Source organism: Neoarius graeffei, chromosome 2 (assembly GCF_027579695.1).
Source record: "Neoarius graeffei isolate fNeoGra1 chromosome 2, fNeoGra1.pri, whole genome shotgun sequence".
NCBI classification, from domain to species: Eukaryota; Metazoa; Chordata; class Actinopteri; order Siluriformes; family Ariidae; genus Neoarius; species Neoarius graeffei.
This window is the reverse complement of record NC_083570.1, coordinates 126557623-126581573: the sequence shown is the minus strand read 5'-3', so window position 1 is coordinate 126581573 and position 23951 is coordinate 126557623. Positions and strand designations below refer to the sequence as shown.

At 44.2% G+C, this 23951-nt stretch overlaps 1 protein-coding gene across 2 annotated transcripts in view; it reads right to left on the bottom strand.

Moving 5' to 3' along the window:
• The window catches only part of LOC132882272 (FH1/FH2 domain-containing protein 3-like), a 92309-nt gene that overhangs the window by 5234 nt on the left and 63124 nt on the right, over nt 1–23951 (bottom strand). For both annotated transcript variants that reach the window (XM_060915557.1, XM_060915558.1), the window contains 8 exons: nt 23200–23505; nt 21194–21972; nt 14058–14216; nt 13764–13946; nt 13487–13606; nt 13099–13260; nt 1184–1374; nt 697–901 (listed from right to left, as the gene is read on the bottom strand). In XM_060915557.1, the coding sequence (XP_060771540.1) occupies nt 697–901; nt 1184–1374; nt 13099–13260; nt 13487–13606; nt 13764–13946; nt 14058–14216; nt 21194–21972; nt 23200–23505 (2105 nt within the window). The remainder of the gene's footprint in view (nt 1–696; nt 902–1183; nt 1375–13098; nt 13261–13486; nt 13607–13763; nt 13947–14057; nt 14217–21193; nt 21973–23199; nt 23506–23951) is intronic.

Below are 23951 nucleotides of genomic sequence, written 5' to 3'. Positions count from 1 at the left end.
TTACATACCTACTTCCTGTTATATTCCATCTTTTATTATATGTTTACTGCTGTTATACTGTATTTACTTTCTTTCTTTCTCATTCATCTCATTATCTGTAGCCGCTTTATCCTGTTCTACAGGGTCGCAGGCGAGCTGGAGCCTATCCCAGCTGACTACGGGCGAAAGGCGGGGTTCACCCTGGACAAGTCGCCAGGTCATCACAGGGCTGACACATAGACACAGACAACCATTCACACCTACGCTCAATTTAGAGTCACCAGTTAACCTAACCTGCATGTCTTTGGACTGTGGGGGAAACCGGAGCACCCGGAGGAAACCCACACGGACACGGGGAGAACATGCAAACTCCACACAGAAAGGCCCTCGCCGGCCACGGGGCTCGAACCCGCACCTTCTTGCTGTGAGGCGACAGCGCTAACCACTACACCACCGTGCCGCCCCATAATGTTTAATTTTTATTTGAAAATTTATGACATCTTTCCAAATCAACGGGCCTGAGTCCAAGCTGATGTTGATGTCAACGTCAAAATCAAGTCAAGAGTCAGGAAATTTCCAAGTCATATGACTCGAGTCCACAATACTAGTAAAACAAAGCATTAGAACATTTCTGGGGACACTGATTTCAGTTCATTATATATGCTCCTAAGAAAAATACAGCAACAGTCACAGGATGGTCAGATTAAGGTCACTTACTGTTGGATTGATGTCCATGATCATCTTGCCGCGCGTTCTGTTCCTCTCACGATGGTCAGCTCGTTTCTGTTTTTGCTGGAGTATTCTCTCTCGTGTGGTTCGGTACTCCAGTGCGAATTCACTAATGATTTTGCAGAACCGATGAACACTGATCTCACAAATTCCAGATGCTGGGTGTCCAAGAAACAGCAGGAACATGTGGAACCTGCAGGAAAGGGAATTTATAAAAGAAAAATGTGAATAGTTGAGTGTTTCCTATTGGACATAAAAGAAATTCTGACACCGATTCTGGAACTGATGTGTAACTGAAGTGTCTAGTAGACAGTCTCCAGCACTACAATTCACAGAATCCATTCTAACTAGATGTATTGATGGTGGGAATGAATTCTGAAGTGTTTATATGTTATTATGCTCAGAGTGTAAAACATGAGCATGTGTTTCGCCCACAAACACAGTATCTGTGTGTGTGTGTGTGTGTGTGTATTACCGGTTGATAATGCGGCGATGGACAGTCTTCAGTATGATGATCCTCTCTGCACAGTCCTTCAAGAAGTCAGTCAACTTCTGCTTAAGTGCTGGTTTCATCTCATGCTTGGCAATCAGCTTCAAGTTCTCCCATGATGCTCTGCAGCGGCGTTCCATCTGTGCCAGATTTTCCTGCAGCAAGTCAAAGTCTACCTGGAGAGGAATTCATACACTCTTCAGACAATACTGTATTTGTAGTGTATGTAGATGTGCATGAATGTTTGAGACAGTAAAATTTCTCTCTCAGTAGAGTGAGTTGATTTCCCTGAAGAAAGTGTTTCAATGGTTAATGTTCAAATTCACCTATTCCACTGTTTTATAGCAATACAGTTATTTATAAATTATTTTAAAAAACATTATATTACATTATAGACATTTAGCAGACGCTCTTATCCAGAGTAACATACAACATATCCAGAGCAGCCTGGGGAGCAGTTAGGAGTTAGTGCCTTGCTTAAGGGCACTTTAGCCATTCCTGCTGGTGTAGGGAATCAAACCAATGACCTTTTGGTCCTAAAGCTACTTTTCTAACCATTAGGCCATGGCTTCCCCATAACAACCCAAAACAACCAGTCTCTCTTCATCTCAGGTCCTCTGGTGCCTGCTGTGCCAATTCCAGCTCCTGAAGAAAGCCATTCTACTACTGTCCAGTCTACTAGTGACCCCACAGCACTAGTTCCCATCACAACTGGCCCCTTTAACTGCAGTTCAAGCTCCTGCACTGCATTCAGTCTCCTTGCTGTCTAATGAGTCAGTCCCTACCCTGTCTTTGGCAGTGGTCCAATTCCTCTGGTCACCCAGTTTTTCAGAGATTCTTTCTTGCAGCACTCGCTTTACTTTAGCCACATAGGAGGAAACCATCTAGACGAGTTTATTTTATTATAGCTCAGTGGAACAGCATTTGAGTTGCTTGAACTGAACCCACCATGCCTCAAGATACAAAGAAGACCTGAATCAAGACACTTCTCTGTATTATATTGTATTGTACATCTTGTTGTCCAAACTGCTAAGATACTGGCTGTCTTCAAACAAAGACCTACAGTACCAGTCAAAAGTTTGGACACCCCTTCTAAATCAATGTTTTTTTTATTTGTATTAACTAAAAGTCACTTCATGTCTAAAAGTAATGATGGATGCTGTTTCTCTTTACATAGTTGTTCAGTTCTTGAAATTTTTTGAATTTCCCTCCAGGGATTAATAAAGTAATTCTGATTCTGATAATATGGATTACTACAGTTGTGGAATAGGGTGATTTAATGTATTTTTATTATTTACTATTTGATCTCAAATGCATTAAGAAGGCAAGAAACTTGTCCACTAATTACATTTTGACAACGCACAACTGTTAATTGAAAAGCATTCCAGGTGACTCCCTCATGAAGCTGGTTAAGATAATGCCAATAGTGTGCAAAGCATCATCAAGGTAAACAATGGATACTTTGAAGAATCTAAAATATCAAACTTTTTTTTGGGGGGGTGGGGGGTATTCAACAGTTTTTTTGTTTCCCACATAATTCCATCTATGTTCCAGATGTTACTTCATTGTTTTGATGTCTTCAGTATTGTTCTACAATGTAGAGAATAGTCACAATACAGAAACACCAATGAATGGGTAGGGGGTGTACAAATTTTCGACTGATACTGTAACTTTTCACCTTAAAAAAGGGCAACAGAAGTGAGCTTGCCCTATTGTTGGGAGTTTGCAAGTTTGAATTCCACAAACACCCCAGCCATCAAAGAAAATGGGAAAAAATAAAACGCAAACTTTAACTTGTACTATGATTGTTGATGTACTCACGCCACTCTAACAGGGTTTTAGTCTGATAAGGCAGGAGTCTTCGCAGAGAGAGGAGTATTTCTACTAACATGAAGTTATGTTGTTGACAGACATAAAAAGGCACTTCTGTAAATTGCTGTGTAAAAGGATGTTGGACAAATACTGTAAATTTAATGTACTAGGATCCTGAAAGAAAACAGTCAAGGCAAGACTGACAGTTTACAGCCCTTTTTGGAGGTAAGTTTTATCAGTGGGACAAAGTTTGACACTATCCCTTCCTCAAGTCACTGAATTCCACCATTACAGTTGAAAAGACTGCCAATGGTTCTTCATTAAGTGCTTTATCCTGGTCAAGGTCATGGTTGATCCAGAGATGTTTCTGGGGACACTGGGCACAAGGTGGGACCTGTACAGACTCTTGCTTTCTTGGAATTTATATCCTGTGCTTGGCATCTCTTAGATAGGTTTCTTGTTGGGTCAATGGTAGTTCAGCTATCACTGTTGTATGCTAGAGAAAGACTGAGTTCAAATAGCAGGACGACCAAAGAGTCCCTGTTGTGCCCTTACACAAAACCTTTAATTGTGCATTTTCACTCTTGTTTTGTAAAGTATTTTAGTTACAAATAACTTCTGATAGATGCACCAGACAAACAGAAGTTTTGTATTCATAGGAAAAAGAAAGTACACCCTCCTATAATTCTCTGATTTTATTTATCAGACTTAAACAAACATTGTGTGGTCCTCACCAACTTCTTTTAATAAACAAATAACCTCAGGTGACAAAAAAAAAAGATTTCAATATGTAGTCATCCCCCCCCCCCCCCAAATAAATAAATAAATAAACTTTCAGAAACCAGGTGGGGGAAAAATCAGGACACCCGATAATTCAATAATTTTCATGTATTAGTAGTTGAGGCAAATGCAAGTGCAGATTAGAGTTTATTTTTAAACAAAACACAAGGTAAATGTTAAGCACAAACTATCAGCTACAGGAAAATACAGACCTACAGATACACATGACAACAAAAAGTAGACAGTGTAAAGTGTAAAGAGCAGGGCTTAAATACAGTGCTCATTGAACATAAATGTGAATCAGGTGTATACGGTCATGTGATGTGGTGAGTGTCTTGGTCAGGTGATGTTCAGGGGCTGATGGGAACCATAGTTCTGCACCATATTCCGCTAGTATGACAGTAACATTTAGAACCACCTTTAACAACAATAAGTCGAAGTAAATGTTTTCTGTCAGAGTTTATCAGGCTCCCACACCATTTTGGAGAAATTTTGCCCCACTCTTCTTTACAGCATTGCCCCAGTTCATTAATGTTTGAGGGAATTCGTTTATGTACAACTATCTTTGGATCCTGCCACAGCATCTCAGTGGTTTTGAGGTGTGGGTTTTGATTTGGCTATTCCAACACCTTGATTTTTTTTCTTCTTTAGCCATTAGATGTTGATTTGCTGGTGTGCTTGGGATCATTGTCATGTTGCATGATCCAATTTCAGCCCAGGTTAAGCTGCTGGACAGATGGTCTCATGTTTATCTCCAGAATATTCTAATACAAAGTAGCATTAATTGTTGTCTCAGTGACTAAGTTTCTCAGGTCCTGTGGCTACAAAACAAACCCACATCATCACCCCTCCACCAGCATGCTTCACAGTTGGTATGGAGTGTTTGTTGTGAATATTCTGTATTTGGTTTTTGCCAAACATGGTGCTGTGCACTGTTTGATGAGATCAGATATTGTTACAGAATTTATGTGGTTTGTTCAGAAGCAATTTTGCAAACCTAAGTCATGCTCCATATTCGTTTTGAAGAGAAGGGGCTTTCCCCCCCCCCCATACACCCTTTGAGGAAAGCCATAGTTGTTCACTCTTTTTCTGATTGTGTTGTCATGAACAAACATTTAATGTGTTTTCAGAGCCCTGTAGATCACATCTTGGGTTTTTCTTTATATTTTTTAAAACAATAAATATTTTCTTTATATTTTAATATTTTCGAGCATGAAAAGTGGGCAGCACAGTGGTATAGTGGTTAGCACTGCTGTCTCGCAGCAAGAAGGTCCTGAGTTTGAGCCCAGCAGCTGGCAAGGGCTTTTTCTGTGTGGAGTTTGCATGTTCTCCCCATGTCTGTATGGGTTTCCTCTGGGTGCTCTGGTTACCCCCCCCTCCAGTCCAAAGACATGCAGGTTAGGTTAATTGGTGGTTCTAAAGTGAGTGTGAATGGTTGTTTGTCTCTGTTTCAGCCCTGCCATAACCCTGCCTCTAGCCCATAGTCATCTGGGATAGGCTCCAGCTTGCCTGCGACCCTGTAGAACAGGATAAGTGGCTACAGATAATGGATAGCATGAAAAGTTTGACCATGGACTGTATTTGCTGGTATGCTGACTCCTGGTAAGACTGACAATTTTAAACAATTCTTACTACTGTAGAATGGTGGATTTCAAATCGATGGAGATGGCCTTATAACCATTCTCAGACTGATAAGCAGCCACAATTGCTTCTCTGAGATCATAACTGATATCTTTTCTCCTTGGCATGATGTAGACATACATCCGAGTGTTCCAGAACACCAAACTGCCAAATGTTCTGGTTTTATAGAGGTAGTCACACTTTTTGATGATTAACGAATCTTGGGCATTTCATTAGTGACACATGACTGCTGTTAGAATGCAGGCACTTACAGATGTATGCGCAGAGGAGAGCGGGATGCAGACTGACAATGAAGCCAAAGCGAGGGACAGGAATCAGTGTCGGTAAACAAGCAAGGGTCAGGCGATCGGTGAACAACACAGGGTAGATAAGGCAAGAGCGAAAATGTGAGAGAAATAGCAAAATTTCTTTGTCCACGTCATTGATAAGGCACTGGAACACACTGGGTGCCAAAGAAAGGCCATAAGGCATTACCCGGTATTTGAAGTGCCCCGTGGTCATGCTACGTATAGGCGGTCTTCCATTCATCCCCCTTTCTGATCCTGATCAGGCTATAAGCACTTTGGAGATCAAGCTTCGAGAAGATCTTTGCGGACCTGAGTTGCTCAAGCGCTGCAGGGACCAATGGAAGAGGATAGGGGTATTTAACAGTAACCTGGTTGAGACCTCTATAATCAATGCAAGGCCTTAGACCACCACCTCGTTTCTCCACAAAAAAGAAACCAGCAGAAGCAGGGGACTTGGAAGGACAGATATATCCCTGTTTGAGGGTCTCCTGAATATACTCCTCCATAGCAACATGTTCCTTCTGGGATAGAGGGTAAATATGACCATGTGGCGGTGATATACCTGGTAGTAAGTCAATCGCACAGTCATACGGCCGGTGTGGTGGTAGCCCGCAGGCCTTCCCCTTACTGAAGACCTCCAGAAGGTCCCGATAGCAGTCAGGAACGTTGTCTATGGAGTCTGGCTGAGGACTCTCTACTGAGGTGGAAGACACCCTAACCTGAGGATGAGAAAGACAGCTCTGGAAACACATGGGAGACCACCGCATAATTTCTTTACTTTGCCATGAGATTAACGGATTGTGTAACTGCAGCCAGGGATATCCAAGGATGATGTCATGATCGTGATCATGAGGTGACATATAGAGAAATTAATTCCTTGTATAATGCTCCTACCTGAATTTGGATGGGTTGGATGTGAGTGGTGACGAGCCCATCACCTATGGGTCCTCCATCGATGGTTCTAATGCTGAGTGCGCTGTGCAGAGGGGTTGTAGGCAGGTTGAGCTTCTGTACGATGTTGCTGCTCATAAAGTTCCACTCTACCCCTGAATCAACAAAAGCGGATAGGACATGTGTGGACGATGCCGTCTTTGGTAAAACTGGAATCTTAAAGGATTTAGAGCTGAGTTCTCACCGGACTCGTAGATCTGGCAGGAATTTCTGCTGGAGGCCCTCAGGACAGACAGACTGGACATTGCCGAATGTTATGCTCAACGCTCCCACAGTATTAACATAAACCCTCCCTGCACCATCGAGCATGTTCTGTGCGGGTTAACCTGGTACGGGTTACCTCCATGTGGAAGCTATCTTCAGATGGCTGAACGGGCCTAGTTCCCTCGAGAATGGAGGGTTGGTGTTTTAACAGTTGGTCCAGACGAATAGCTAGGTCTATGAGGGAGTCCAGCGTGAGGTTCTCATCTCTACAGGTCAGTTCACTGATGATCTCTGGGTGCAGACCTTGGTGAAAAATGCTTTAAGCACTGGGTCATTCCATCCACTGGCTGTTGCTAGTGTTCTGAAGTCCAAGGTGTACTCAGCAACACTTCGAGATCCTTGAGAACAGGTGAATAGACTCTCTCCCACTTCATTCCCTTCAGGTTCATGATCAAAAACCCTTTTGAATAGGGAGAGGAACTGCTCATATAATGTGGTTTATTTCCTGCCCTTGTTCCAAACAGGAGTAGCCCAGCAGAGTGCTTTGCCAGTGAGAAAGGACAAAAACTTTGTGATCTTGCACTCATCAGACAGATTAGGCATGGTGCCGAAATACATAGAACACTGAAGTAAAAAACCTTTACATACAACGACGTCTCCAGCAAACTCCTCTGGCATGGGCAGTTGTAACACAGGGCTAGGAGGAGACTCGAGGCATGCTAGGAGGGCCTGCAACATCACAGTTGCGAGTTGTGTCATCCACATATTGAGGTCAGCGAACATCTGCTGATGTTCCCCTAGCAAACACCCCTGTGCATTGAGAGCAGTCGGTTTCAAATCCGTGTTAAAATCTGTGTTCATCCATGTTGTGGCGAAGTATCCTGTTAGAATGCAGGCATTTACAGATGTATGCGCAGAGGACAGCGAGATGCAGACTGACAACGAAGCCAAAGCGAGGGACAAGAATCAGTGTCGGTAAACAAGCAAGGGTCGGGCGATCGGCGAACAACACAGAGTAAATAAGGTAAGAGCGAAAACATAGCGAAAGGGTCAGAATAAATGAGAGACAGTCAGAAGAAACAAGGCTTTATTAGGGGAGCTTATATACAATAATATGAAATAAACAATATAAACAGTATAAACACTAAACACTCTAGATAAGAAATAGACAGACTAAACACTCACAGGTGTGTGTATTATATATATATATATATATATATATATATATATATATATATATATATATATATACACACAGTGGTGCTTGAAAGTTTGTGAACCCTTTAGAATTTTCTATATTTCTGCATAAATATGACCTACAACATCATCAGATTTTCACACAAGTCCTAAAAGTAAATAAAGACAACCCAGTTAAACAAGTGAGATAAAAATATTATACTTGGTCATTTATTTATTGAGGAAAATGATCCAATATTACATATCTGTGAATGGCAAAAGTATGTGAACCTCTAGGATTAGCAGTTAATTTGAAGGTGAAATTAGAGTCAGGTGTTTTCAATCAATGGGATGACAATCAGGTGTGAGTGGGCACCCTGTTTTATTTAAAGAACAGGGATCTATCAAAGTCTGATCTTCACAAAACATGTTTGTGGAAGTGTATCATGGCACAAACAAAGGAGATTTCTGAGGACCTCAGAAAAAGCGTTGTTGATGCTCATCAGGCTGGAAAAGGTTACAAAACCATCTCTAAAGAGTTTGGACTCCACCAATCCACAGTCAGACAGATTGTGTACAAATGGAGGAAATTCAAGACCATTGTTACCCTCCCCAGGAGTGGTTGACCAACAAAGATCACTCCAAGAGCAAGGCATGTAATAGTCGGCGAGGTCACAAAGGACCCCAGGGTAACTTCTAAACAACTGATGGCCTCTCTTACATTGGCTAATGTTAATGTTCATGAGTCCACCATCAGGAGAACACTGAACAACAATGGTGTGCATGGCAGGGTTGCAAGGAGACAGCCACTGCTCTCCAAAAAGAACATTGCTGCTCATCTGCAGTTTGCTAAAGATCACGTGGACAAGCCAGAAGGCTATTGGAAAAATGTTTTGTGGATGGATGAGACCAAAATAGAACTTTTTGGTTGAAATGAGAAGCGTTATGTTTGGAGAAAGGAAAACACTGCATTCCAGCATAAGACCCTTATCCCATCTGTGAAACATGGTGGTGGTAGTATCATGGTTTGGGCCTGTTTTGCTGCATCTGGGCCAGGACGGCTTGCCATCATTGATGGAACAATGAATTCTTAATTATACCAGCGAATTCTAAAGGAAAATGTCAGGACATCTGTCCATGAACTGAATCTCAAGAGAAGGTGGGTCATGCAGCAAGACAACGACCCTAAGCACACAAGTCGTTCTACCAAAGAATGGTTAAAGAAGAATAAAGTGAATGTTTTGGAATGGCCAAGTCAAAGTCCTGACCTTAATCCAATGGAAATGTTGTGGAAGGACCTGAAGCGAGCAGTTCATGTGAGGAAACCCACCAGCATCCCAGAGTTGAAGCTGTTCTGTACGGAGGAATGGGCTAAAATTCCTCCAAGCTGGTGTGCAGGACTGATCAACAGTTACTGCAAACGTTTAGTTGCAGTTATTGCTGCACAAGGGGGTCACACCAGATACTGAAAGCAAAGGGTCACATACCTTTGCCACTCACAGATATGTAATATTGATTCATTTTCCTCAATAAATAAATGACCAAGTATGATATTTTTGTCTCATTTGTTTAACTGGGTTCTCTTTATCTACTTTTAGGACTTGTGTGAAAATCTGATGATGTTTTAGGTCATATTTATGCAGAAATATAGAAAATTCTAAAGGGTTCACAAACTTTCAAGCACCACTGTATATATACACATACACACACATACATATATTAATGTCTGCTCTGTTGTTTAGTTGTCAAGTGAGATTACTAGTTTATTTATAGAAGTTGGTGAGGATCACACAATTGTTATTTAGGCCCTGGTAAATAAAAACATGGAATTGAAGGAGGGTGTACTTTCTTTTTTTTCATGATCATAGAGTGGCACAGTGCAGCGGGATCCTGAGTTGCTGTCTGTGCAGAGTGCCACATGTTCTCCCTGTGTCCGGAGCATGTCCTGCATGTTTCCTTTCATCTCATTATTTCACATGCTACTCCTGAGATACCAGTTAGCCCTTCTGCTCTGCACGCCTGCCTGTTCCATTCTGATGCCCTACTAGTGGTTGGAGTTCTCATTCATCTCATCTCATTATCTCTAGCCGCTTTATCCTTCTACAGGGTCGCAGGCAAGCTGGAGCCTATCCCAGCTGACTATGGGCGAAAGGCGGGGTACACCCTGGACAAGTCGCCAGGTCATCACAGGGCTGACACATAGACACAGACAACCATTCACACCTACGCTCAATTTAGAGTCACCAGTTAACCTAACCTGCATGTCTTTGGACTGTGGGGGAAACCGGAGCACCCGGAGGAAACCCACGCGGACACGGGGAGAACATGCAAACTCCGCACAGAAAGGCCCTCGCCGGCCCCGGGGCTCGAACCCAGGACCTTCTTGCTGTGAGGCGACAGCGCTAACCACTACACCACCGTGCCGCCCGGTTGGAGTTCTCATCACTTGGAAACCACTAGCTGCAACTGAGGATGGCCCCATATGGACAGGCTAAACATGCACTTAGAAACCATTAAAACAGCTTTGGACTGCAATTTAGAGAAACGGTTTTACTCCAATGGCTGAGGACTACAACTGCCATGAACAGTTTTGCACTCAAGTCAGTGAGTGAACAGTTAATAACTTCAACAAAACAGACTTCATGTGAAAACTATAATGAATTTCCTGGTTACACAATTGTACTTTTTGACTTTAAATATAGCACATAGTAGGCGACACGGTGGTGTAGTGGTTAGCGCTGTCACCTCACAGCAAGAAGGTCCTGGGTTCGAGCCCAGCGGCCGGCGAGGGCTTTTCTGTGTGGAGTTTGCATGTTCTCCCCGTGTCCGCGTGGGTTTCCTCCGGGTGCTCCGGTTTCCCCCACAGTCCAAAGACATGCAGGTTAGGATAATTGGTGGCTCTAAATTGACCGTAGGTGTGAATGGTTGTGTGTCTCTATGTTTCAGCCCTGCGATGACCTGGCGACTTGTCCAAGGTGTACCCCGACTCTCACCCATAGTCAGCTGGGATAGGATAAGTGGCTACAGATAATGGATAGATGGATATAGCACACAGTTACAGAAGTTAATTATTTATAAATCACACTATCCAGTGTCATCCAGAGGAGGATGGGTTCTATTTTGAGTCTGGTTCCCTTCAAGATTTCTTCCTCATGTCATCTCAGGAAATTTTTCCTTGGCGCTGTTGCTTCAGGGTTGCTCATTGGGGATAAATTTATATGTTGAATTTTATATCCAGACTTTATACTTTTCTTTAAAGCTGCGTTGTGACAATATCCATTGTTAAATGCACTATACAAATAAAACAGAATTGAATTGAATCTCCCAAAAACTTGCCAGTGGCTGAATTGGCTATGCTAAATTATCCCTAGGTGTGCATGAATGTGTGAATGTGTGTGCGCATGGTGCCCTGCAATGGGTTTGTGTCCCATCTGGGGTATATTCCCACTTCCAACCCAGTGTTCCAGGAGAGTCTCCAGATCCACCTAGGGTGACCACCTGTCCCGCATAGCGCGTGCGCGTACAGCATTTGAAGCCGAATTTATGCGTCCCGCAAATTCAGAACGTGTCCTGCATAATCGATGCTTGCTGAGGGGGATGTCGCTCTCCCCGGGCCACCCAGGCAGCCAAACGAATATTACTTGACATTTCAGCACACCGCCGTCGCCACTATAGACTGTAGAACAAAACCACACACACACACACCCCTCACAACTGACTGGTTGTTGTCAACTTTTTGTTGTTGCCATGACACCGCACTCACGTGCACAGACAGTGACGAGGGACGCAGGTGCAACGCATGCATTGCTTTCATATTAAAAAATGGAGAAAGGTACCGGGGAGATGGCAGGTGAGGCTCCCCACCTCCAGTTAAAAAGAGAAGGTGTATGTACAGGAAAGAGTGGGAAAATGAATATTTGTGGCTGAAAGGGGTTGAGGGGGATACCGAGAGGGCTTTCTTTGACCTTTGCAAAACATCTTTCTCAATCGGACATGCATGCATGGATCTTAGTTCCATGGCGGGGAATACGATGTGAAACGACACAGGCTCGCGGAGACTCACAAGAAACGTGTGCAACGGAAAGAAACGTCTAAATCTATGGATGCTTTCCTCCGACCTAAAAACGACTCTCTAGCTGACAAAGTGACTGCGGTTGTGAGTTAAGAGACTTTTTCTACTGTTTCTGTGGTGCTGAGCCACTACAATTCCTGTTAATCCACTGAAAACTAAATGGAGACTTGTCACTATTCCTGCTGTACTGATGCACTGCAAAGCCTCAGACTCAATATTATATTATGATTGATTTAAAGTGAATAAATTGTAATGGAAAATAAATAAAATTGAGTAGCTTCAGTAAATCATAAGTGGAAGTGTGTCTGTCAAGTCATTGAATGGTCAAAATATTATGAATGTTTATGAAAAAAAAAACACATTTGGTGGCCTGTTCATGACCATACATCACCAATAACAGCAGAATAGGGTATTATTGATATACCATGTAAGGTAGGATGTGCTAGAAATGGGTAAACCACTATCTGTGAGTCTTCCAGCGGCCGGCGCGGCGCATTGGGGGCGGCGTCCCACATTGTCCCTCAAAAACATACCCCTTGTCCCCCCTTGGGCTTATGAGCAGGTGGTCACCCTAGATCCACCACTACCCTAAACAAGATAAAGCGGTTACTGAATTGGAATATAATTATATATGTAAGTTTTTTACTGATTGCCTTCTCTGCTATGCCTCAGTTCCCAGAATTTTGCTTCTCTGATTCTGGGTTCTCCCATCACCATACTGTTGTGGCACCTGCATCTTTTTTTCCCCAGAGTCTCAGCTGATCTTGATCCTATTGACCTCTGTGGTTTCTGATCCCATCCTAGCAAATGACATTCTTCTGAACTCTGGAACCCAGAATTTGGTGCATGGAATCACATCATTTTGAAGGCCTCTACCTCAGAAGGAAGCTGTTACACCACCAGTTTTTGACTGTGTGTATACTCTCTGTGTGTGTGTGTGTGTGTGTGTGTGTGTGTGTGTGTGTGTGTGTGTGTACCTTAGCAGAGCGTGTAATTGCGCCAATCTCTGAGTAAAAGTCTGTACTATCTGTGAAGTTTTCCACTACTGCTGAGCAGACATGGTGCAGCAGAGATTGTTTATGGACTGTGTCCTTCACCTCTGGAACCTTCTCCAGGTAACTCAGCTCAAAACCTTTTGCCTACACACACAAACAGACACAAATTCCCAAATACAATTAAGCAACATGAGGGATCATACGTGTCACTTGATTTACTTGGATTTGTCTTTAGTTTTGACACTGGATGTATAAAACTAAAGTAAAAATAAGAGGTTGAGCAACACTGGCATCACCACATACCTTAAACAAATTTATTTTGCTCACAAATATTAGTGCCATTAACGGTACCACAATACTCATCACTCACTTTCGATCCATTGAGAAAGTTGCCAACACCAAGTATGGCTGAGAGGATGTAGCGGAATGTCTTATTCTTCTCCAACTGCTCCATGCCCTCCTTCAGATCCTGTAAAGGCTCTGCCACTTCCTGTCAAACAGAAAACACCACCCCCAATTAAACAGTTAGCTCCCAAGCACTTTCAAACAGGAAACAACTCTGCTAGTTTAATAGTTTGCGCAGGGATCTTCAGCAAGGCCCTCACAGGGAAAACCAAAATCCAAAACCATCAAAAACACACACACACCTTCTCAATGGTATCATAGTCCATTTTGAAGGCCCAGAGGTGGAGGCGAGCACAGAGTTCACTGATGGAAGAGAGAGTTAGGAGGAAGGATTCAGCACTGCCCAAAGGAACATCAGGATTCAACATGTGAGCTTCCTGAATCCTCTGCTTCTCCTCTTCACTTGGAACCATCATCAGGAGCTTCTGCAGAATAGACACAAAGAGTAATGATTGGGCAATATACTCGATATAGTGTATGCTTTACTATAATATTTCAAATGTGATTGTGAGTACACGTGACTATAGACTCTTCACCTCAATGCCCTCCTTGTTGAGTGCATATTCATCAAAGTTGAGTATGGCAGATTTGATGGTTCGTGGCGGAGGGAGTACAGTGAGCCCAATATTAATGGTGTTACTGCGTTTGGAATCCAGGACAATGATCTCTTGCCTTTTACCATCCACTACTGTTTTCTAACCAACGCAACATAAATGTGAAAACAATACAAAGAAACATGTCAACAAAACCATCTCTAGTAAGCATTATCAAATTAATTTGTTACAAAAAATTGCATACAAACACCAACATTTCTATCTTACAGCAATTTTGTCTAACACAGCATTCTCAATCAAACAACACACTCTCAATTACCAACACACACCATCATAAAAACAACAAACACCATTAAACACCAATGTTATCCATCAAACATGTGTAGAGGAAAATTTAATTTTTAAACAATTCTTATGACTTTAGTGAGCTTTAGAAAGGTAAGCTTCAGAGACACAGTGTAGAGGAAAAATATAATTTTTAGAGAATCTGTGCCTCTCAGATTCTTAGGTCAGACACTGTGTCTCGTGTTTATAGAAGATGAAGAATGTCATTTTGTATCACACTGTTTTATTTTGCAAGGTTATTGTAAACGTGTACATGTGAAGGTAGCCAGGATAGCGAGAGGATGCCAAGGCTGGACACCCTGAGATTAAGAAGATATCTGATATGCAAGATATTATGTTGTTATTTTGGCAAGTATAAAACAAGGCTTAGTATGACAGTAAGACACTGAATGATACTTCGCATTGAATGAGTGTGGGAGAGGTGTTTATATAGCGTGGGCTGATTAACCAGGAAATGAGCAACAGGTATAATTAATAGACAGGCAATAGAGAGTGTTGTGGTTCTTGAGTGTTGTAGTTCAGTTTGGCCATGTTTATAGTCTGACTGGAAGTGGCGTTCTCTATTGTGTTACTGCCAGAACACCCAACCCCACCCAAGGAGCTCCCTCCAGAAGCTACATTCTTCCTAGGACGCCCCCTCCTTCTGGGTGCAGGCTTGTCAGGGTGTTGGTTGTGAAATTCTTGAGTAAGGAGAGGCACTACGATGTCCTTAGCTCCCACCCAGCTTCGTTCCTCTGGTCCATAGCCCTCCCAATCTACCAGGTACTCTAGCTGACCTCTTCTACATCTAGAGTCTAGGATCCGATGTACCTGGTAGATGGGTGTGGCAGTGGGGGCGTGGCCGAGTGGCGGTCTGTGAATGGAGGGCGAAGTCAGGGAAGGTGAGTGGTTGTGTCACTACACCTATTGTCAATTAACGTGTGTTTGTGTGTCTCCTTCAGTGACTGCGCTCGATAAAAAGAGTGTGAGAAGGGGAGGTCGGCACCGAGGGCTTGTTAACAGCCTATGTATGTGCGTGCGTGCGTGTGTGAGAGAGTGAGAGTTTCTTGAGCCCTATGCTGAAAAGCTATAAAACAAAGAACCCACTTCAACGCAAACAGCCGCCTGCCGTGCTTCTGTGCTCCACCCACACCAGGGTCTTGCTACAATGGGTTCTCCTTCTGGGTCAGGAGATGGGTGGTCGGGGGTGGGCATGTTCTCAGACAGGGAACCCTGGATGGAGGATATGAGGCAGGTGACATGGAAGGTGGGTGACAGACGACTGTGAGGCGGGAGCTCAAGTCTATAGGAAACCTTGTTGATGCGCTGGAGCACCTTGTATGGTCCGATGTAGTGTACCTGTAATTTTTGGCATGTGTTGTGTTCCCTAAGGTCCCTGGTGGACACCCATACCCGATCGCCAGGATAGTACTTAGGGTTGTTGCTCCGGTGCTTATCGGCGTATTCCTTGTACTTGGCATTAAATGACGTGACGTGTTGGTGAACTCCCTCCTAAATCAACTGGCTACGGGTGAAGCACTCTTCCATGGCCTATACCCATGCTGGAGAGTCATCCCAAGGAAACAGGGAAGGTTGGTAGCCAAGCATACACTGGAAGTGTGCAAGTTGTGTGGCTGAGTGCTTGAGAGAGTTTTGCGTGTATTCGGCCCATGGGATGAAGCGGGCCCAGTCCCCTTGGTTTTGCATGCAGAAGATACTGAGGAAACATCCCATTTCTTGGTTGGCTCTCTCTACCTGGCCATTTGACTGGGGATGATATCCCAAAGTGAGGTTCACTGTGACCCCTAGCCGCTCCATAAAGCTGGCCCACAAAGGAGAGATGAATTGAGGGTCATGGTCACTGACTATGTCTTCTGGGATGCTGAAGTATCCAAACATGTGCTGGAACAATAATTTGGTGGTCTGAAATGCTGTGGGTAGGCTGGATAACGGGATGAATCTCAGCACCTTGGAGAAGCGGTCAATGATTAGATTAGATTAGATTAGATTAGATTAGATTAGATTAGATTAGATTAGATTAGATTAGATTAGATTAGATTAGATTAGATTAGATTAGATAGAACTTTATTGATCCCTTTGGGAGGGTTACCTCAGGGAAATTAAAATTCCAGCAGCATCATTACAGGAGAATAGAAAATAGAGAAAACTTCTAGATAAATTAAATTAAATATTTACATATACAAATATAAAAAAGCATAAGATATGGAAAAAAAAGGCCAGCAGGAGAGGTATTGCACATTTATATTGCACATTGTCCAGTATTGCTTTTTGTCAGGCTAGGCTACTGCTGCTCCTTCCCGTCCTCTGTCCTCCTGCTAGCCCTCCTCCCTCCCCAGAGAGGAGTTGTACAGTCTGATGGCATGAGGGACAAAGGAGTTTTTAAGTCTGTTAGTCCTGCATTTGGGAAGGAGCATTCTGTCAGTGAACAGGTTCCTCTGGTTGCTGATGATGGTGTGCAGAGGGTGACTGGCATCGTCCATGATGTTCAGTAGTTTGTCCATAGTCCTCTTCTCTGCCACCACCACCAGAGAGTCCAGCTTCATGCTGACCACAGAGCCGGCCCGCCTGATCAGTTTGTCAAGCCTGGATGTGTCCTTCTTGGACATGCTGCCCCCTTAGCACACCATGATGTAAAACAGGACACTGGCGACCACGGACTGATAGAACATCCACAGGAGTTTCCTGCAGATGTTAAAGGACCACAGCCTCCTCAGGAGGTATAGCCTGCTCTGTCCCTTCCTGTACAAGTGGTTGGTGTTGCAAGTCCAGTCCAGCTTGCTGTCCAGCCACAGCCCGAGGTACTTGTAGGAATGCACAGCCTCCACCTCGACTCCCTTGATCAGAACTGGTCGTGACCTTGGTCTGGACCTCCCAAAGTCAATGACCAGCTCTTTGGTCTTCGAAGTGTTGAGCTGCAGATGATGACCAAAACTGTGGAGTTGCCTTGGGATGGCAGCAGGTCAGTGATGAAGCTGATTGCCAGGTGGGACTATAGTCTCTGAGGCAAAGGAAGAGGGCATAATTTGCCAGCTGGAGGAGTTCAAGGGACCTTGGCTTGAGCACACTCAGTGCATGAAGAGATGAAATGAATGATCTCAGTCAGCATGTTCTTCAGTACTTATTTCACAGCAGTTGGTGGGTGCGATGGCTGCTGGGATGACCAGTGGCAGGAGAAGTGTGTGCCCAAGTGATGAGTCTGCTCCTGAGATGATTAGGGACGTACAGGCAGCCCGGTGGGCAGTTGACTGGAGGATTATGTGGTTGAGAGTCTCTTACCTCTTTGTTGAGGTCCCAAGTGATTGCCTGGATGAAGCATTTAGGTGTCAGGATGGGATGAGGTTCCTGGTTGTGAAGAGATGGGCTGAAGATGTGTGACAGGGTGTCAGCCTTGGTGTTTTTGGTGCCAGGATGATAGGATATCGTGAAGTTGAAATGGGTGAACAGTGCCCATCGGGCTTGGCATGGGTTCAGTCTCTTTGCCTTCTTCAGATACTCAAGGTTTTTATGATCAGTAAAAATGACAAAGGGGTGTGTGGCCCCCTCCAACCAGTGTCTCTATTCCTCTAAGGCGAGCTTGATGGCCAGTAGCTCTCAGTTCCCAATGTCATAGTTTCTCTCTGCTGGAGTGAGCTTCTTGGAGAAGAACCGGGTGGAGCTTGGGCCTTTCATTGAAGCACTGGGAGAGAACCCCTCGTACACCAATCTCGGAGGCATCCACTTCAACCATGAAAGGTCAGGTCAGGTCCGGATGCTGAAGGATAGGGCTGTAGTGAAAGTCATTTTTAGGCTGTCAAAGGCCTCTTTGGCTGTGGGGTTCCAGTGGAGGCATTTGGGTCCCTTCTTCAGGAGGGAGGTCAGGGTGCTGCGAGGGTGCTGAACCCTCTAATGAAACAACGATAAAAGTTTGCGAAGCCTAGGAAACGTTGGAGCTCCTTCACTGAGGTGGGTACAGGCCAGGATGTGACTGCAGTTACCTTGGAGGGGTCCATGCAGACCCCCTCAGGACTGATGATGTACCCCAGGAAGGAGATCTTATGCATGTGAAAGTCACACTTCTCAGCCTTGACATAGAGATGGTTTTTAGACAGGCACTTGAGTACTGATCAAACATGGTTAAGATGACTCTCTTCATCAGGGGAGTAGATCGGCATGTCATTGATGTAAGCAATGACATACCTCCCCAACATGTCTCGCAGCATGTCTTTAACGAGGCACTGGAACATTCTTGGCACCAAAGAGAGGCCATAAGGCATGACCCGATACTCAAAATGGCAGGTGCTGGTACTGAAGGCGGTCTTCCACTCATCACCCTCGTGGATGCAGACCAGGTTGTAGGCACTATGTAGGTCAAGCTTGGAGAAGATTGTGGTGCTGCAGAGCTGTTCCAATGTGGACGGCACAAGTGGAAGTGGATATGGGTATTTCACTGATATCTGATTGAGTCCTTGAAAGTCTATACATAGACGAAGTCTGCCCCCCCCACCTTCTCCATGAAAAGAATCCTGCTGATGCTGGTGAAGTGGACAGGTGTATGTACCCTTGCTTGAGGGCCTCCTGTATGTACTCTTCCATAGCAGCTTGTTCGTTCTGGAACAGAGGGTAAATGTGGCTGTGTGGGGAGAAGTACTAGCCAGAAGGTCAATGGCTCAATCATATGGATGATGTGGGGGTAGGCCGCATGCTTTGCCCTTGCTGAAGACCTCCCCTAGGTCCAGGTAGCACATGGGGATCCCTTCCAGGGAGTCAGGGTGAGGACTCTCTACAGAGGTGGAGGAAAGATTTAACTGAGGAGGAAGTTCTGGAAACATGTCGGGGACCACTGGAGAATCTCCTTTTTCTGTCAGGAGATGAGTGGGTCATGAAGCTGTAGCCACAGGTAGCCCAGAATGATGTCATGATGCTTGGTAGCTGTGATGAGGAGTGAGATTTGTTCAGAGTGAAGAGCTCCCACCTGAATATGCACGGGAGCGGTCCAGGAGGTGACAAGGCCCTCCCCTATGGGGCCTCCATCGATGGACCGGATGCTGAGTGGCTCTGCAGTGAGTCTGTGGGCAGATTGAACCTCTGGACGACTGAGCTGGCAATGAAGTTTCCCTCTGCCCCTGAGTCGATAAACGTTAGACAGCACGTGGGTAGAGGAAGACAGTTTCAGTAATATTGGAGGCTTGAAAGATCAAGCTCTTAGTGATCTCATGGGACTCACCGAATCAGCCTTGGTCTCCTCGGAGCTGGTACATGGCAGGCGGACTGGACACTGGATGATAGGGTGACTGGAGCTCCCGCAATAGAAGCACAAGCCCTCCTTCTTTCTCTGATCTAGTTTGGAGCGTTTCAGGCGAGCATGAAAAACTTCCATGGGAGAGGGAAAATCAGAGGTCATGACAGGCTTGGCTTCCTCCCAGAGGGATGGGCAACTGGAGAGAAGATGGTCTAGCTGAATGGTGAGATCAATGAGAGCATCCAGAGTGAGATGTTCATCGCAGCATGCTAGTTCACTCAATACTGAGAAGTGAAGTCCTCGGTGAAACGCCGCCTTTAATGCTGGCTCATTCCATCCACTGGTGGCTGCAAGAGTCCAGAAACCTAAGGCATAATTGGCAACTCTCCTCGAACCTTGGGTGATGGTGAGTAGGCTCTCGCTGACTTCAATTCCCTCCAGTTCATGATCAAACACACGCTTGAATAACTCCAGAAAGCTATCATAGGAGGTGGTGCGTTTGCCTCCACTCCTCTACACTGCGCTGGCCCATTGTAGTGCTTTGGCAGTTAAAAGCGAAAGAAATCCGGCGATCTTGCGTTCATCTGAGATGACTGGGAGCGAGGAGAAGTACATGGAGCACTGAAGTAGAAACCCCTTGCAGCTGAGTGCATCCCCAGCATACTTCTCGGGGCGTGGAAGTGGGAGCGCGGGACTCGGAGGAGCTTCGGGGCACATTAGGAGGGCCTGTGGCATCATAGCAGTGAGCTGAGCCATCTTGATGTTGAGATCGGTGAGCATCTGCTGATGTTCTCCTAAGAAGCACTCTTGAGCGATCAAAGCAGTCTACTATGCCTCCTCTGCTGCATCCATATGTGGCGAAGTATGAAAGCACTTCTGGATGTATGTGCAGGGGAGAGTGGGGAATGCAGACTGGCAAACAAATCCAAAACGCGAGACGAAATCGAAGTCAAGGGACAGGCAGGGGTCGATCGATTGGCAGACAGAGTAATTAGGGCTAGACTAAAGAGTAACAATAATGAGACAATAACAAGGGTTGAGAACACAATAAGGCAGGCAGAATAACAAGGCTTGGTATGACAGGTAAGACACCAAATGATACTTTGCATTGAGTGAGTGTGGGAGAGGTGTTTATATAGCATAGGCTGATTAACCAGGAAATGAGTGACCGGTGTAATTAATAGACAGGTGATAGAGGCGCTGTGGTTCTTGGGTGTTGTAGTTCAGATCGGCCATGTTTGTAGTCTGACTGGAAGTGGCACTCTCTATTGCATTACTGACACATCACACACCAATATTCTCTGCCAAGCACCAACATTGTCTAAAATTTCCCAAACTTAAATATTCTTGACACAGAACAAAAACCAATTTAAGTTATATAGCACCATTCACCAACCCAAGAACACTTTACAGGGTATTGGCACTATGGACATTCAGCAACATTCACTAACGAACATCAAAGTTTCTCATCAATCACCAACATTCATTCATCATTAAACACATGCATTCTGCAGATGGAAAGTGACAGAACGTAAATAAAATTATAGAATGTTACCTTTGTGACATTCATTTCCTTGGACTTGTTCTCAAACAGGTGCTCTAGTTTGCCCATGTCTAGTTTCATTGGTTCCAGTTTTGACCAGAGGGACAGGTGTCCCCGTCTTAGTCCCAGAAACCTCCAATCATCTGGCCTCACCTCACTCCAGAACAAACGGATTGTCTTCTTCTTCTTCTGGAAAAGTGGGCACTCTGGCTGAGGGGTAGGAGGTGGGGCTGGCCCAACTCCAGGGGCTGGAGGGGGTGGAGGTGGGGTCATGTTGAAGGGGCATGGAGGAAGGGGAGGTGGGGGTGGAGCCAGAGCTCCTGACCCAATCAAACCTCCTGAAACCAGGATGTCCTGGTCATCCTCATCACCCAAATCAGTGAAGTCGATGTCTCTGATGCGCAGCTCATGAGGCTTTGCCATTAGTTCATCCCATATATTGTCAGACTCTTTTTTGGGGGGTGGGGCTGGTAGCTGAGGAAGGGGCTTCTGCTCTTCTTGCATTTCAACTGGTGGAGAGCTCAGGCCTTTGACAAGGTCTCCAAAGCATTCAGCAAAATCTTGCACTGTTCCACTGTCAAGCTTTTTCTCACTGCAGTTTTCCTCACTCATATTAGACTCGTCCACTACCAATGACTCAACACTTTCATTTCCTTGTGCACAAGCTTCCTTTTCAAGGTCTGCCTCCTCTTCCTCTTCTTCCTCACTGGGTTTCATGCTCTGCGAGTAAAGCATGTCCAGCATGAAGAGTTTGCTATTGAGGATGTCAGTACATTGCTCACTGCTTGGACCTGCAATAATAATAATAATAATAATAATAATAATAATAACAATAATAATAATAATAATAATAAAATCATTAACTATGTTAACTATATAATATTCATATTAGTTATATTATTTGATTATTTTTGCATAGAACATACATTATTAACAACTGTTATCTATACAGGACACTTTTTCAATGAAATAAAAATGTGTTCTATTCCCTTCTAGCGGGTTTCTTCACTTGGTTCGATAGCATGCAATATTGTTAGCATATCACTTATCCGACGTGTCTTACGTCACTCTACCCAATGGAGAATGAGCATTGAATATGGTTTACAATATTGCGTGGTTGTCAAGACAACATGACATCACACGTCGGAGCCATAAAACTTCCGTGCTAGCGAGCGACTGTGACAACTGGTAAACAAACATCACCACCAACTTTGCTTCATTAAATATGGAAGATTTTGAGAGAATTTTGAAAGAGAAAGATGCATCAAACACTCAAAAGGAATGTGTACGTATAATAATAATAATAATAATAATAATAATAATATTGGGAGGCTTTTTTTCATGGTCTATCAGATTTAGAAACCTTTATTTATTTGTCACATGCACACTTCAAGCACAGTGAAATTCATCCTCTGCATTTAACCCATCTGAAGCAGTGAACACATACACACACTCAGAGCAGTGGGCAGCCACACCAGAGCGCCCGGGGAGCAGTCAGGGGTTCGGTATCTCGCTCAAGGGCACCTCAGCCCAAGGCCGCCCCGTGTCAACCTAACTGCATGTCTTTGGATTGTGGGGGAAACCAGAGCACCCAGAGGAAACCTACGCGGACACGGGAAGAACATGCAAACTCCGCACAGAAAGACCCTCACCAGCCACTGGGTTCGAACCCGGAACCTTCTTGCTGTGAGGCGACCGTGCTAACCACTTACACCACCGTGCCGCCCTATTCTATTCAGCTACTCGTCTTCGACTTGTTCAGTATCATGCTAGTTGAATGGAATATATCTGATAGACCACCCAATGCCAGCCAATATTATTTAAATATTTTATCAGTTTTACACAAGTACATCTTGATATGTAATTGCACGTCTCTCTTTCATCACCTGCCTTTCCTTCCTCCCTTGTCTTTTGCTGTTTACCACTTACTCCTAAATTCCTCCTCCAATTATCTATAACAATTCCTGTCACCTGTCTCTCTCCCTTTACCTTCTTCATCCGAATACATCTTTTCTTACCTGTTTCTCTTTCCAAAGTGCTGCTGGATGATGAGATACTAGATGCTGAGCAGTTATCTTTCTCATTCACTTCTTCATTCTCTCGTTCTTTATCACTCAAGATTCCACTGTCTTCCACTTCTGCATCCTGACTAATGTTATCTAGCTCTTCCACTACTATTGCAGAGTCCTCCCCATCCTCTACAGTCTCCTTTTCTTCTGCTGCCTCTTCCATGTCCAGTTCAGCACTGATTTCCTCTTCTTCCTCTTCCTGTTGTTCTTGTTCAGGTTCTGAGTTGGCAAGCAAGTCTGATTCTGACTCATCATCTGTGGGAAAGCCAAAGAGAACAAACAAGTGTTTGGTGATATAATGGTGCAGAAACCCTTCACAAGTCTGATGTTTGATGACAATAAATTCAATTCAGTTCAGTGGTCATTGTTGCAAACAGCTTTACAAAAGTCTGGATAAAATTTATATTTATTATTAATGAGAAAGCCAGAGGCGATGATGGCAAGGGAAAGCTCCCTGCTCATCTGGTTGCCACCAGATAGTGTGATTATAAGTAATTTCTTTTCTATAACTGTATACTATATAGTCAAGCAGTGCTAAGTATGTTGAAAAGAACTTGAGTATGAGCATCAGAGTCATTTCTGATTTCATTAGGAGTTTTAACTTTACATCTGTCACGACTGTTCAGTGAATGACACTTGAGAGCAATTTTTTTGGCAAGTGTAGTCTTTAGGCTATCCAAGGAATAACATCCACATCCATC